This window comes from Syzygium oleosum, unplaced genomic scaffold, assembly GCF_021117445.2.
Source record: "Syzygium oleosum isolate NSW1041296 unplaced genomic scaffold, Sole_v2.1 Sole_v2.06, whole genome shotgun sequence".
In the NCBI taxonomy this organism is placed as follows: Eukaryota; Viridiplantae; Streptophyta; class Magnoliopsida; order Myrtales; family Myrtaceae; genus Syzygium; species Syzygium oleosum.
In genome coordinates this window covers 7,123,355-7,137,143 of record NW_026607490.1, presented here as the reverse complement: position 1 = coordinate 7,137,143, position 13,789 = coordinate 7,123,355, and the positions used below count along the sequence as shown (strand labels likewise).

The window sequence follows — 13,789 nt, the reverse complement described above, 5'->3', positions numbered from 1 at the left end:
AATCCTAGTCTTTCTATGCAAGAGCAGTGGAGCTTCGTGGGAAGACCCGGTAAGCTTTGAAGTAAGACCATGAATCAACACTGGTAGTTGATTCCTCCGCCTATAAGAACCACCTTCTCTTCTCTTTCTCTCCCTCAAACTCGCCACCATTGACAGACCTTTTCTTTTCCCTCTCTGTCTCTCTCTCTCTCTCTGTGTTTTGGCTTCGTCCTTTGCTCTGTTCTTGATCTCGAGAGAGGCAAAGGAAAAAGGAGAAGAGAAGAGAAGAGAAGAGGGAGAGAGAATGGCCGATGCGATGGCGACCAAGAGCGTGGCGAGCAACGAGAATGGGAACAAGAAGATGAAGTGCGAGGCGGGGGAGGGCGGGCGGATCCGGGGGAGCGTCGTGCTGAAGAAGAAGAAGACCACGGACTTCACGAGCTTCGCTTCGACGGTGCGGGACGTGGGTCGTGGCTTGGTGGACAAAGTGACGGGTCATGAGCTGGCGGGGAAGGACGTGTCCCTGCAGTTCATCAGCGCGGTCAACGAAGATCCTGGTGAGGTTTCTCGTGATATCTTTTCCTTCTGATTTCTGCGAAATTTTGTGAAGTTGGTTCGTGTTCAAAAATTGACAGAACAGCTGAGAACTAGTTCCTTTTCTTTTCTTTTCTTTTCTTTTCTTTTCGTTAATTAGTGTTATGGGTTTAGTAGCTGGATTTTAGTTTCAGAGATGGTTTTGGGTGAGGGTAGAGGTGGAACTATGGAAGCCCACAGAATTTAGTCCGAAGAGGGTCTGCGAAAACCGTGAAAGTGACGTCTCATCAACTCGGCTCAACTACGAGTCAATGACAAAAAATTCCAAGTCAATGACAAAGACATCGCAGTCAACGGGTGGTTTGTGCAATGGTTTGATTGATTGATCTGGAGTTATGATCCCAAAAGAAAAGATCTCGAACAGACACGTGAGGGTAGTATAGATTTAGCGCACAGCGCATGCTCGATTCCTCAGGTCGCGGAGTGTAAAATAATTCCATGTTTTGGCCGCCTATCCATCTGGAATCAAGTTGGCCTATTCATATGAGTAAACAATATCTCGTTAATTTCATCTCTAAATGTTTGATGTGAAGAACATATGCACTTGGAAGTGTTGTTTGCAGGACTGTTTCTAAAAGGGTTGTTGGATATATGGCAAACTCATAAGATTAGAGTTTAGAAGATATGCGAGGTTCATTCTCTTCTGGGGAAAAACCTCTCGAAGGTCTTGGAGATCCACCTAATGTATGGATGTCAATGCTCAATTGCAAGATCAAAGTGTTAATCAGTTTTTGACTTACCGTGTGGCCAGGTAGTTGGGGGCACTTAGATTGATAACATGTGTTATGTTCGATTTCCTCAAACAAATCAAGTTGTATTTAGGGCTTTCAGTTTTCTTCTCCCGGGATTGTAGCATCCTGCTATTGACTTATAGTGTTAATTCAGACTATGCCCCAGTTCAAGCATGTAGTGAAAGTCGATATCTTCCGGTAAATTCTCAATGGCCAAATCATTTCTGGAATGCTGAAATTACTTAGGATGAGGATAAAGAGAGAATATACACTTTGTTAGGATCCTTCGCTGACAGTTAAAAGCTCTAGCCACTAGACAGGACTACTGAGTACCTTTGAGCAACTTGGCCAGTTAAGTTGTGTTTGGTTATTGACCATTGTCGGTTGCCCAAAATATATCCTGCGACAAGAATGTTGAAAACCATTTCCAGTGAGACAAACAAAGCCTAAAAGTAAGTTTGGTCCATCTGGTTTCGAGATAATCTAATGTTCCTGAATCGTATCATCCTTCAACTTGTGCTGCATTCGGGGAAATAGCATCCTCAATTGCTGGATTTCACTGGAAAGTTACTCCTGTGTAGGGAATGCGTTGCGAGGGAAACTTGGGAAACCAGTACACCTGGAGGATCCGGTGAACACTAGCGCTTGTTCGACACCAGGTGAATTGGCATTCGGTTTGACACATCATTTGGACCAGGAGATAGGAGTTCCAGGAGCATTCCTGATAAGAAACAATCATCACATTGAGTTCTTCCTCAAGACAGTCACTCTTGAAGACGTCCCTGGTCATGGTCAGATCCACTTTGTTTGCAACTCCTGGGTTTATCCTGCTCAGCACTACACAAAGGACAGGATCTTCTTCGCCAATAAGGTATGCATGCTAAAGGGAGGAAGTAGATATTGACGAGTAAGGCATAATGTAAGGCAATGACTTCTAAAATGTTGTCTCAAAAATGCATGTCTGATCGGGCAAAGTGGACCTTTTGGACTTTTAACCCTTAAATGTTCTCGCACGCTCCATTATCTCACTCATTTGCCTGCAGATTTAGTACAGCGAGTGTACAATGAACAAATATTTCAAAAAGAGATCTGAAAAGGCGCTATGATTTCTTTTCCTGATGAAGTTATTCCATCATTGCAGACATATCTTCCAAGCGAAACACCAGCACCACTTAGCAAGTACAGAGAAGAAGAATTGGAGAACCTGAGAGGAGATGGAACAGGCGAGCGCAAAGAATGGGAGAGGGTCTATGACTATGCCTGCTATAATGATTTGTCCGAACCCCAGAAGGGTCCAAAATATGTCCGTCCAATTCTTGGGGGGTCTAGTGACTATCCTTATCCTCGTAGGGGAAGAACAGGCCGACCACCAAACAAGGAAGGTCAGATTTGCATATTCTCTGGTTGTGTTTGAGGAAATAAATGCATCTAATTTGCGATGCTTAAATAGTCTCAGAGCTGATATTGTTGGTAAACCATAGATGATCCGCTAAGGAATTGTGAGGATAGAGCCTGCACATGCAAATTGCAAGTAGTATAATTTGCTAGTAATCTTGGCAGTTGTTGACAGCCTTGTGGTTTTTGTGAATTGTCATCCAGATCCAAATGTTGAAAGCAGGTTACCAATCCTTCAGAGCTTGAGCATCTATGTCCCGAGGGATGAGCGATTCAGCCACATAAAGTTTTCGGACTTGCTGGCTTTTGCTGTGAAATCTGTTGCCCATTTCCTTATACCCGCGGCTGAAGGACAATTTGATAGCACCCCGGGTGAGTTTGATAACTTCCAAGAAATTCTAAAGGTTTATGAAGGGGGTATCAAGCTGCAGAAGAACCAGTTCATTGAAAGTGTAATGGAAAGCGTCCCTTCGGAGATGCTCAGGGAACTTCTTCGTACAGACAGCGACGGTTTCCTCAAATTTCCGAAGCCCCAAGTCATTAAGGGTAAATCTATTATCAGCATTATGACGACAACACTGGACTACAAATTTTCGTTCATCACTATGCAATTATGCTATCCTTACTTTACTGTTCATTGGTCAAGCAGAAGATAAATCAGCATGGAGTACAGACGAGGAGTTTGCGAGAGAAATGCTGGCAGGGGTGGACCCCGTTGTCATCTGTTGTCTCCAGGTTTGCTCACACTTCTGGGCCTAGCTTTGTCGAGTACCTATAATTGGCCGCCATGCTGCGATGTCCGAACAAAATGCGCCATTCCAACTTTTGGCATTAACATCAATATTCTTAGTTACTCGTGCGAAAATGATTGCGTGATAAATCTGCGCAGGATTTTGGTATATGCCGGCATAAAGCAGAAAATAACTTTTCAATTTTGTCCCTCATACCCTCTAGATTCATTGCAGGAATTTCCTTGTGAAAGCAAGCTCAACCCTGAAAATAATCCAGACATGAGAGTATATATAGAAGAAAACTTGGGTGGGCTCACCCTGGATGAGGTAATTCTTCTTTATTCAAATTTTTGACGAAGTCTTCAGTGGAATATCTCTGATCTATTGGATTTATTGTACCGAAGATAATCGTGTGTCATAGACATGAATGCTTTTTTCCGCTTCACCAGGCTATCGAGGAGAAGAAATTGTTCATTTTAGATCATTACGATACGCTGATGCCATTCCTTCGGGGTATAAACACAACTTCGACAAAGACCTATGCCACAAGGACTCTTCTATGCTTGAAAGAAGACGGAACTTTGAAGCCATTGGCAATTGAACTGATCTTGCCCCATCCTGATGGGGATGAATTTGGTGAAATAAGCAGGGTTTGCACACCAGCTGAGGATGGTATTGAGGGCTCACTTTGGAACCTAGCCAAAGCCTATGTTTCTGTCAATGACTCTGGCTATCATCAACTCATCAGCCACTGGTAAAAGTCATGATAGCGTCTTGATTAACTAGTCGGAAAGCCTTTCTTTCCCCTTATTTTGGGATGTGTGTTGAACATTTGCGCTCACTTGCAGGTTGAAGACTCATGCAGTCATCGAGCCATTTGTGATTGCCACCAATCGGCAGCTTAGTGTTCTTCATCCGATTCATAAACTTCTGCATCCTCATTTTCGTGACACCATGAGTATCAATGGGTTTGCAAGGCAGATCCTGATTAGTGCAGGTGGAGCACTCGAGATGACGGTTTTCCCTGCGAAGTTTTCGTTGGAAATGTCATGTGCTGCTTACAAGGACTGGGTCTTTCCCGAGCAAGCACTCCCTGCTGATCTCATCAAGAGGTAAATCTACTTCTTTAGAGTATTATTTTTTTCATTGGAGCTAAAGTTGATTCTGCTGGTTTAAGTTGGAAAGAGTGTCTCCATAGGATAAGGGATGTGACACTCACAAAACAACGAGCAATCGAGCAACCTCATTAGATAGATGATTTTGGTGATGCATTTGATAAGTTTGCATATTGTCATTACTAAAAGTGACGAGGTCAAACTTTTTGCTTCATTAGAGGGATGGCGGTAGAGGATGCTAATTCAAGACATGGGCTGCGCCTAGTTATAGAGGACTACCCGTTTGCCGTCGATGGGCTTGAGATATGGTTCGCCATTGAAACGTGGGTCCGGGACTACTGCAGCTTCTACTACAAGAATGATGAGATGGTGCAAGAGGACACCGAACTTCAGTCCTGGTGGAAAGAACTCAGAGAAGAAGGTCACGGTGACCTTAAAGACAAACCTTGGTGGCCTAAAATGCATTCCCTAGACGAACTGATCCAAACTTGCACTATAATCATTTGGGTTGCTTCGGCTCTCCATGCAGCCATTAATTTCGGACAATACCCCTTTGGAGGGTATCCCCCGAACCGGCCCGCGATGAGCCGGAGATTGCTTCCTGAAGAAGGAACTCCCGAGTATGAAGAGCTCGAGACAAATCGCGAGAAGGCTCTCCTGAAAACTATAACTCCCCAGATTCTATCCTTGTTAGGGATTTCCCTGGTGGAGATTCTGTCAACGCACTCTCCCGATGAGGTTTATCTCGGGCAGAGAGATACGCCTGAGTGGACCAGCGACGAAGGGCCGCTTCGAGCATTCGAGAAATTCGGGAAGAGATTGGAAGAGATCGAGCAGAGGATCATCGACATGAACAGCGACGGGAAATGGCGGAACAGGGTTGGGCCAGTAAGGATGCCTTACACTTTGCTTTATCCCAGCAGCGAGGTTGGACTCACTGGCAAAGGGATCCCAAATAGCATTTCCATATGAAGCTGCTTCCTATATGTAATGTCCTAAGCTACTGCAGAGATGTTTTCGTTCTATTGGTAGTTCGCTAGTTATGCAGCATAAGGATGATCCTTTGTGTTTTGAAATACAGGGCATAAATAAATTTCCACGGAGTTCTTTCTTTTCCTGTTCCTTTTCGCTTCATTTTGTGTTTTAGCGATCATCTTAGTCTCCTATTCGAATCATAAGCATCTCCCTTGCTGTCTTACGTGGTATTCAACAAGTCGTTAGTTTGAATCCCGACATTAACTCATGCAACCATGATTATCTTGCAATAAACTCACTTATGGTAAAACAACTTATCATTACTAGTAAATTTAAATTCACAGGCCTGAATACTTCTGCTCGGTTGACCAAATTGTGAGTCGATTTGCCGAAATACTTAAAAACACAAGACAATAAAAAGAATAAAAAAAACGGAGAATGGATACATGCAAGTTGTTTCTGCAAGTTATTCTCGGTAGGTAGATTGTTTTTGGTAAATACTAAATACATGTTTTTTGTAAAATAAGAATTGTTCTCGATAGATAAAAGTAGTTTTTAGCAGATATAAGTTAATTTTGGTAAAACTAGTGATGAATTTATTATTACTTGCTCTCGGCAACTTTAAGTTTTTATTATTTTATTTGCTGCGACTATTTTATAAACTAATCATATTTAACTCAAATGGACAGAAAACGTTTACCGCTACTTATCATGCACATAACTCGTTCTCGGTAAAATGTAAGTGGCTTTGGTAAACAGTAGTTGTTTTTTCGTAAACATAGATTGTTCGCGATACATATGAATAGTTTTAATCCAAGCAAGTTTGTTCCTGTCAATACATTTTGCTCTTAGGCACCGTTTGTTTCGCATGAAATGTAAAAATATTTTTCGAGAAGTCATTTTTCAAGACAATGACAATATTTTCCGTTGTTTGGCGATACCCAAAAATGAACTGGAAAATAGACAAACATTATTCGGCTGCTAGTGAATTGCGCATGGATAGCCAAGGAACTTGGCGCCCGGGGCTCGATCCCCTACGCCCAGACCTAAGGGCATTGAGACTGGGCCTAGGGACCTTGGTGCCCATGTCCGAGTCCATCGCGGCCAAGCCCTCGGTCCTCGGCGCCCGATCTCAGGCTTGGCATTGATGGATTGAGGCACGAGCGTAGAGGGCCAAGGACTCCTGGGCCCAAGCTCGAAAGTCAGGAACCCAGGCATGGGCGTTGGGGTTTGACCTCAATGGAACTGGGCATAGGTGCCGAGGACTTGCTCTCGGCCTCGAAGGATCCAGGCTCGGTAGGTGGGGTCTCGAGTGTGGCCTAGATGGACTCAGGTTGGGTTGCTAGGCCCGTGCCAAGCATAAAATTTCTGGTTCAAATGTCGATATCTAGTCATATTTGTAAAATGATTTTTATGTCTCTTATTGAATAAGGAGTTTAAAGCTATATCTTCTTGAAATGAAAAAATTTACCCCATACTCACGCACATGGTTAGTTTTTGAAAATTGTTTCTCCAAATAAAAAAATAAATCTTGAAAAAAATAAGGTTTATCTCATGGTATGATATACCACAAATTATAATGTCATTAATAATAAATGGCCTTTACCCTAACATGTAAATAAATTGTTCACGCGATAAATTACTCCAGCTAACGGGGAGGCTTCCGGAGAAATTGCAAAAATACAGATCAGCTTCAACAAAAAAACCAAAGCTTACAGTTTTCGCCAGTAGAGTCATTAACACTCGTCAATGGACACCTTCGTCTCCATTGGCTTCTTTCCGACGCCTCTCTTTGCTCCGACAACTTCGACCCAGGTGATGATGACTTCTCAATTCTCTGTCTCTAGCAAGATACTGTTTCCTTTTACCTTCAAAAGGGCATCTTGCGCTTCAAAAATGGTTGCTTTGGGTTCAAAAGCTTTTCGCAAAAAACGATGCTTTTCGGTCGTTGGTGTGATGATTCAGGGGCTCGAGTCTTGTTTAGCTTTTATTTGATGGTACTCTTGATGGGGTCGCTGAAGAGTGAACTGCTGTGACAAAGAAGGAACGCGTGTGGAAACAACTCGGCGTTCGAGAAGTGTTTCTTTGCGCCATTCCATCGAACAGCTTGTCTGCAAGTAAAGCTGGAGACATAGAAAATGGTGTTGCTATTCAGATGAGTAATTCAACGTTGCAAATGAAACTTATGTGGTTGTCCGCAAGATTAGTGGCGATGCCCACTTGTGCTGTTCCTCCGTTTGGCTAATGGTATCTTTGTCCATCCCAAAAAAGCCTGAGAAGCCATTTTTGAGCTTTATTCTGTTGTTGGTGAATTTGACTGACAATTTACCTCCCCTTTCTGCAAGGAGGTTGTTTCTCATGTATGCGAACGTGTATTAAAGGAAACAACGTATTTGTCTCGAAGGGATTGTGCATGGTTTTCTGCCTGAGGATTGAATGTTGCTTAGCTGGTTACGTTCTTATTTAGTTGCAAAACTTGAGGTTTTCTGCTAATTTTTTGTCTGATAATTTTCTATAGGATATGTGCTGCACATCAAATATGGGGAGACTTTCAAGTCATGCTACATTTCCGAAAGGTTCTCTTTGCGATTTTATGCTGTAATTGTAATGGCATTACTCCTTGACAACATTTTGAATTACTTGCTCTATAACAAAAGCATATGGAGACTGTCAGTGTCACAGATTAGTCTGTACTTTAGGGAATGTAAGTATGAATGGCTTCTGCAGTTTGGTTGATTGTGCTGAGTTGGGTTGAGACTGACAACAGATGACCAATAATAGAAAACCTATGGATCAACTAGGTTATCACAAGCACAGTTACTGAGGCGACAGAGTCTACAGCTCTTGTTTCTTGAGGTGTCAGCTGGGTTGGGCAGCACCAGGCAAATGCTATTCACTGAAACTGGATTAGTTCTAACTAGTTCACCCTATGTGTATATGCTCTCTGTGTCTCGAACTTTGCACATGAAATACCCTATTCAAAAGGTGAGGCTACTTAGATTATGTGGTTAATTCCCTTGGTATATGTCAATTATCCTGTATCCTGGGCAGTTACTAGCCAGACCACCATCCGGCTTGTGTTATGGATGGCACCAAGGTGATCAACCCAATTATTGAAGTTTCAAACTTAGAGCTTCTGCATCTGAAGGATCTTCTTGGCCCAACATTAGAATTTTTAGAAGTTGCATTTGCTAATGGGAAAAAGTGATGGTTCACTTGGATGGACGTAATTGAAAGATCATTTGATGGTTAATTGATAGATAAATATGATTGGTGTACCCTATGGTCCTAATTATTGTCCTTCTATGGTAGTTGGAGCTTAGCATGCTAGACTTTGGTGCTAAATTGACAAGACAGTCCCTTTACTGTGCCACAAGACTTACTCTTATGCAGTTACCTAATAATGCTGTGAATAACCTTGCAGTGCCAGAGCTTCTAGCATCTTGCAGCTTGTCAAGAGGCTTGCGTTCTGTGAATCAATGGCACAGAGATCATTCAGCTATACTGTCAAGAAATCTTGGTGACGCCATTTGCTGTTACTTTGGTGTTGATTCTTGTACTGATAGGGTGATAGCTGGTTTTTGGGTGGGTCCTGATGTTGATGATGGTTGGGGATATGTGGAAGCCTTTATCAATCAAACATTGTGATAGTGGTTTGATTGTGGTTCTCTCTTTGTTTTTCATCGTTCCATCTTATTGCCTTATTCAACAATTATGTTGATAACTCCATCGTGTGCTTCAATATAGTGATTCAGCCGCAGGTTAATAAGGTCCTCTAGTGATGAAAGGAGTATGTGCGGTATAAAGGTGCTGAAAATAGTTTATTTATTTTGCGTCATGGCTTGAAAAACAATATACTGGTCCGAACAAAGTACATGTAAGGTAAACACTTTGTTTTATCTGAGAGGAAAAACATATTAAAAGTTCGAATTATCAGGTTAATGGGGGAACATGCGTGTATAAGGTAAGTCGTAACTCATATTTAAGCAATATACAGACTGTTCGCAAGAGTTATTTGTGAATGCTATGGTACAAGATAATGAGACTTTTGCAGAGGGAAAACTACTCTCCTTATTTGCAAGCCCATTTTGTTCAACAATGTTACTGCCCGTGCAGGTGAAAACGGCTTAGCCTCATAATAAAACATTGAGAAAAGTTTGACTTTTGTAATTTGACAGTCAGAATATCTTGGAGGTCTACTTTCTTCAGTTCTTCAATTTGAATATAATGAATTTTTTCCCTTTCGAAAAGTAAAATTCCATTTAAAAGCTTTGCAGAATATATCAGATGTCATTTGGTGAAGGGGAAAAATGACATGCCCCATTTTTTTCCAAGGGGAAAAAGCATGTGCTCAGTACTGTCGTCATGCGGTGGTCAAATCTTCAGGAGGCATTTACCTTATTGACCGTTCTGATGAAAAATGAAAGTGAACCGCGCTTCAAATATAACTAGTTTAGTAATGTGCACTTAGGTATTCATGATTTTGCAGATAGTAAAATATATAGTTACTTTATCACAAGAACTTGGTCATTTAATGGAAAGCTTATCTCTAAGAAAAATGGGAAAAAAAAAGAAAACCAATTAATCTATATAGGGCAAGTATCATATACACTTCTTCCACAAGTACTGGTCTGATAAATATAATTAATCACAACACAAAAAGCTTGTGTTTGAGTGTGTGTGTGTGTGTGTGTGTGTGTGTGTGTGTGTGAGAGAGAGAGAGAGAGAGAGAGAGAGAGAGAGAGAGAGAGAGAGAGAGAGAGATGCTCATCTTAACATCTTGATCTTGCTAAGTAGATACAAATAGCTACCAAGTAACAGTATGAACACTACTTAAAATTCTGAAGCCTACTATAGGATTTGTTTCTGCAATAGTAAGCCTCCTTAAAATTTCAGTGAGATGCATATGCTGTTTTTTCACTTAATTATCACTAATAAAGACTAGTGCAAGAGAGAAGAAATTGAGATACTTCCTTATTAGCTCAGCTAGCTTGCTAGATGAAACAGCTAGAGATGTGCATCCAAAGTAGTTTTTGTTATCCACGACCGTTTCATATGGTTGACAACTTAGTGAGGATTAACAGCTGAGATAAATCAAGTTACATTCCTCTCAGAAACTAGATTATATATGTGGTCAGCTGTTCCTTTACTCCATTGATTACGTATTATCTACTGCAAAAGCAGTCTCTAAAACACTATCTGCTGAAAAATAACATATAAAGAAAACGAAAATCGTGTATGCTACATGATATCCTTTAGGAAATAATTTGTCGAAGCTCATGCAAGTTACTCAATGTGGAATTGTCCATACATGTTTGATTTGCATTTCCATATCATCTACTGGCATATGACATTATATGCCTTCTGATAACAAGAAAAATTATGCGCTGCACGTGCGCATTTCATTGTTTACGATTTCTAAGCTGAGTATGGACTTAGGATGGATACACAATCTCAGAAAAATGTCATTAGTAAAGCTGTGAAGTGTGAAAATAGCTAGAAGAAGAATCATTTGCATCTGCTCAAATGTGCTTCAAGGTACTCTGGTGTTTGATTGCTACTAATGTGATGACGATAAGGAGGGGAAAATTGTCAAATCAGTCCTAAACCTTTTAATTTTGCCAATTCAATCCTAAACCTTTCTAATTCTTGCCAATTCAGTCCTTCCGGTCAATTTTGGCCGGCCAGCGCTGACGTGGCCGCCGGCCGTCCGGCCAACGACGACGTGACAATTTTTTATTATTTTTTTCAATTTTGTAATCTTTTTTTTCAATTTTTTTCTTTTTTTTCTGTTTTTTTTTCTTTTTTCTTCCTCTGGCCGGTCCGGCGACCGGCGACTGGCGGCCGGCGAGGTCGACCTCGCCGCTGCTGAGGCGAGGCCGACCTCACCGTCGCCTGGTTCGCGACGGCGAGGTTGGCCTCGTCGCTGCTGGGCGAGGCGAGGCCCAGCGGCGGCGAGGCCGACCTCGCCGTCGCCTTGGTCGCGACGGCGAGGTCGAGCCTCGCCCGGATCCGGGCGAGGCTCGACCTCGCCGTCGCGGCCCGGGCGACGGCGAGGTCGGCCTCGCCGCGGGCTGGGCGAGGCGAGGCTCGACCTCGCCGTCGCGACCCAGGCGACGTTGAGGTCGGCCTCGCCTCAGCAACGGTGAGGCCGACGAGGTCGACCTCGCCGGCCCTCCCCTCTGGCCGGCCCCCGGTCGCCGGTCGCCGAACCGGCCAGAGGAAGAAAAAAGAAAAAAAAAAGAAAAAAAAAGATTAAAAAATTGAAAAAAATAATAAAAAATTGACACGTCAGCGTTGGCCGGACGGCCGGCGGCCACGTCAGCGCCGGCCGGCCAAAATTGGCTGGAAGAACTGAATTGGCAAGAATTAGAAAGGTTTAGGACTGAATTGGCAAAATTAAAAAGTTTAGGACTGAATTGACCGCCGTACAATAGGTTTAGGACTGATTTGACAATTTTCCCCGATAAGGAGCTTCCCTTTTCCCTAGAAAATAATGATTGCGCCAAAAATCTGGTGCAACTTGTTGTTACTTTAACTGATTTTAGGTTAAATCACTTTCAAAGTGCGGCACATGGCAACCTCGTCAAACAACATTTGAAGTTCAATCAGTTACACAAAGCTCGATGCCGGAATTTTATGGTCGGTGCTTGTAGAAACAGTATTATGCGAAATCATTCTATCAAATACAGAAAGATAGCCGTACATGACAACTTGGCTGTTTCCACAATTTTGCTGGATATGGTACAATGTACATTCAATAATAGGATAATTAATCTATGCACACTTCAGTTTCTCTTACCCTCTGGTTAATCAAGAATTAATGGTGTACGCCAATTGCGACATTCCTTTGAATTGAGTGCATTTCAGAGCTGCTTTTCACTGTTCTTGCTACCCTTCTTTTTGGTGGCAAGAAGTGGTCCCAAACTATAAAGCTTATGGAACCCTAGGTTACATATTGAAACCCTAACTCTGACTGAAGTTCTCCAATACAACTATATTATCAGAGTGTTTTTAGCCGTCTCTTTAAGCTGAGAGGTCCTTCACAATCCAATTTGCTCATAGTAAAATAAGAGCATGCCTCAGATTTGATTGGATTTTCACGGTAATTCATGCTATGTAAAGCCACAAAAGATTTGTGGTCCCTTGTCCTAGGTTCGAGGAAAACCCTAAACCCTAACGCATCAATGTATGCATTCTTTAGCATTTTTAACTGTTTCTTATTGGGTGGTCAGATTTAGTTGGGTTGCACAATCTTCAAATAGCATTATTCATTCCAAGTGAAGAAGGGGTATGGACCAGATAAAAGGACACAAAAAGAACTGAAGAGCGGTTGGAGCTTTCACTGCATCATCCTTTTAATTTTAGATTGTTGATGCTGTGTTAGTTCCACAAGGTGGTTTTAATTTGACAGAGTTTAAAGCAGAAGATCCATGAGCTATTTGACAAATCTAGGTACTTTGTTTTTCTGTTGTGAGGATTGATGAGCTATACATACCTAGGGATATTGAAATTTTGTAGATGTTTCAATTGTATAAGATTATAAATCGATAGTAGAAATTAATAAAACTGGATGGGATCATGGAAGTAACATGACTGATTAATAGAAGATGAAAATTGGTGGATAAATGGTAAACTAGATGAAAACGGTAGGGCAAATATGTGGAAACCAGATGAACCTAATCTTTATTGGAAGTAAGAGAAATTAGGCAACTTGTATATGTCAGATTCACTCATAAAGGGTCAGCAATATTGAAAAATCGATATGCATATGGTGGGAAACTATCTAATAACCCATCATGCTTGTAAGTTAAACCAATCTGGCAATATGTTCTTTAGAATTTTTCAGGGCCTAATAATGCAAGCAATTAGAAACAACTATGGGAAAGCTGAATTTTCAATCAGAAAATGCCGAGCCAATCAAGCTGTTTAGAGCTTGTTAGCGATTTTATATTTTCTCTTCCTATCATTTCACAATAGTCCCTGTGCTTGTGCTTGTAGAGTTTAAACATATCGATAGCCATCTTGATTTGGGAAAAGAAGATGTAATAATGATCTCTTCGTATAATAAGAGGAGAAAGATCTTCAAAAAATTGTGAGGGAGATCAAGATTATATGGCCTGGTTAGTGGTTATTATGTCAGGCTATTTTCATGTACACGATACAATCAAATTTCCCAAGAAAAACTTATAATCACCATACCATCTGATATATCTCAAATGCAAACCAAAGGCTAAAAAACAAGCAACATCCTTTTCTTCTCCTCATC

General features: G+C 41.7%; 2 protein-coding genes across 3 annotated transcripts; both read left to right on the top strand.

Moving 5' to 3' along the window:
- Positions 1-5,668, top strand: LOC115694000 (probable linoleate 9S-lipoxygenase 5). Its single transcript, XM_056312258.1, has 9 exons — positions 1-536; positions 1,886-2,175; positions 2,446-2,686; positions 2,904-3,245; positions 3,349-3,434; positions 3,665-3,757; positions 3,880-4,184; positions 4,279-4,542; positions 4,764-5,668. The coding sequence occupies exons 1-9, from the start codon at positions 284-286 to the stop codon at positions 5,515-5,517; spliced, it is 2,628 nt and encodes an 875-aa protein (XP_056168233.1). The 5' UTR covers positions 1-283; the 3' UTR covers positions 5,518-5,668.
- A 1,497-nt stretch (positions 5,669-7,165) lies between these two features.
- Positions 7,166-9,289, top strand: LOC115694002 (uncharacterized). Of its 2 annotated transcripts, none has more exons than XM_030621092.2 (3): positions 7,166-7,335; positions 8,039-8,096; positions 8,945-9,289. In XM_030621092.2, exons 1-3 carry the CDS (start codon positions 7,270-7,272, stop codon positions 9,166-9,168), a joined length of 348 nt encoding a protein of 115 aa, XP_030476952.1. In that variant the 5' UTR covers positions 7,166-7,269; the 3' UTR covers positions 9,169-9,289. The 2 variants fall into 2 exon arrangements, with proteins under 2 accessions (XP_030476952.1, XP_056168581.1); XM_056312606.1 differs by lacking the exon at positions 7,166-7,335 and adding an exon at positions 7,342-7,767.
- The last annotated feature ends 4,500 nt before the right edge of the window (positions 9,290-13,789 follow it).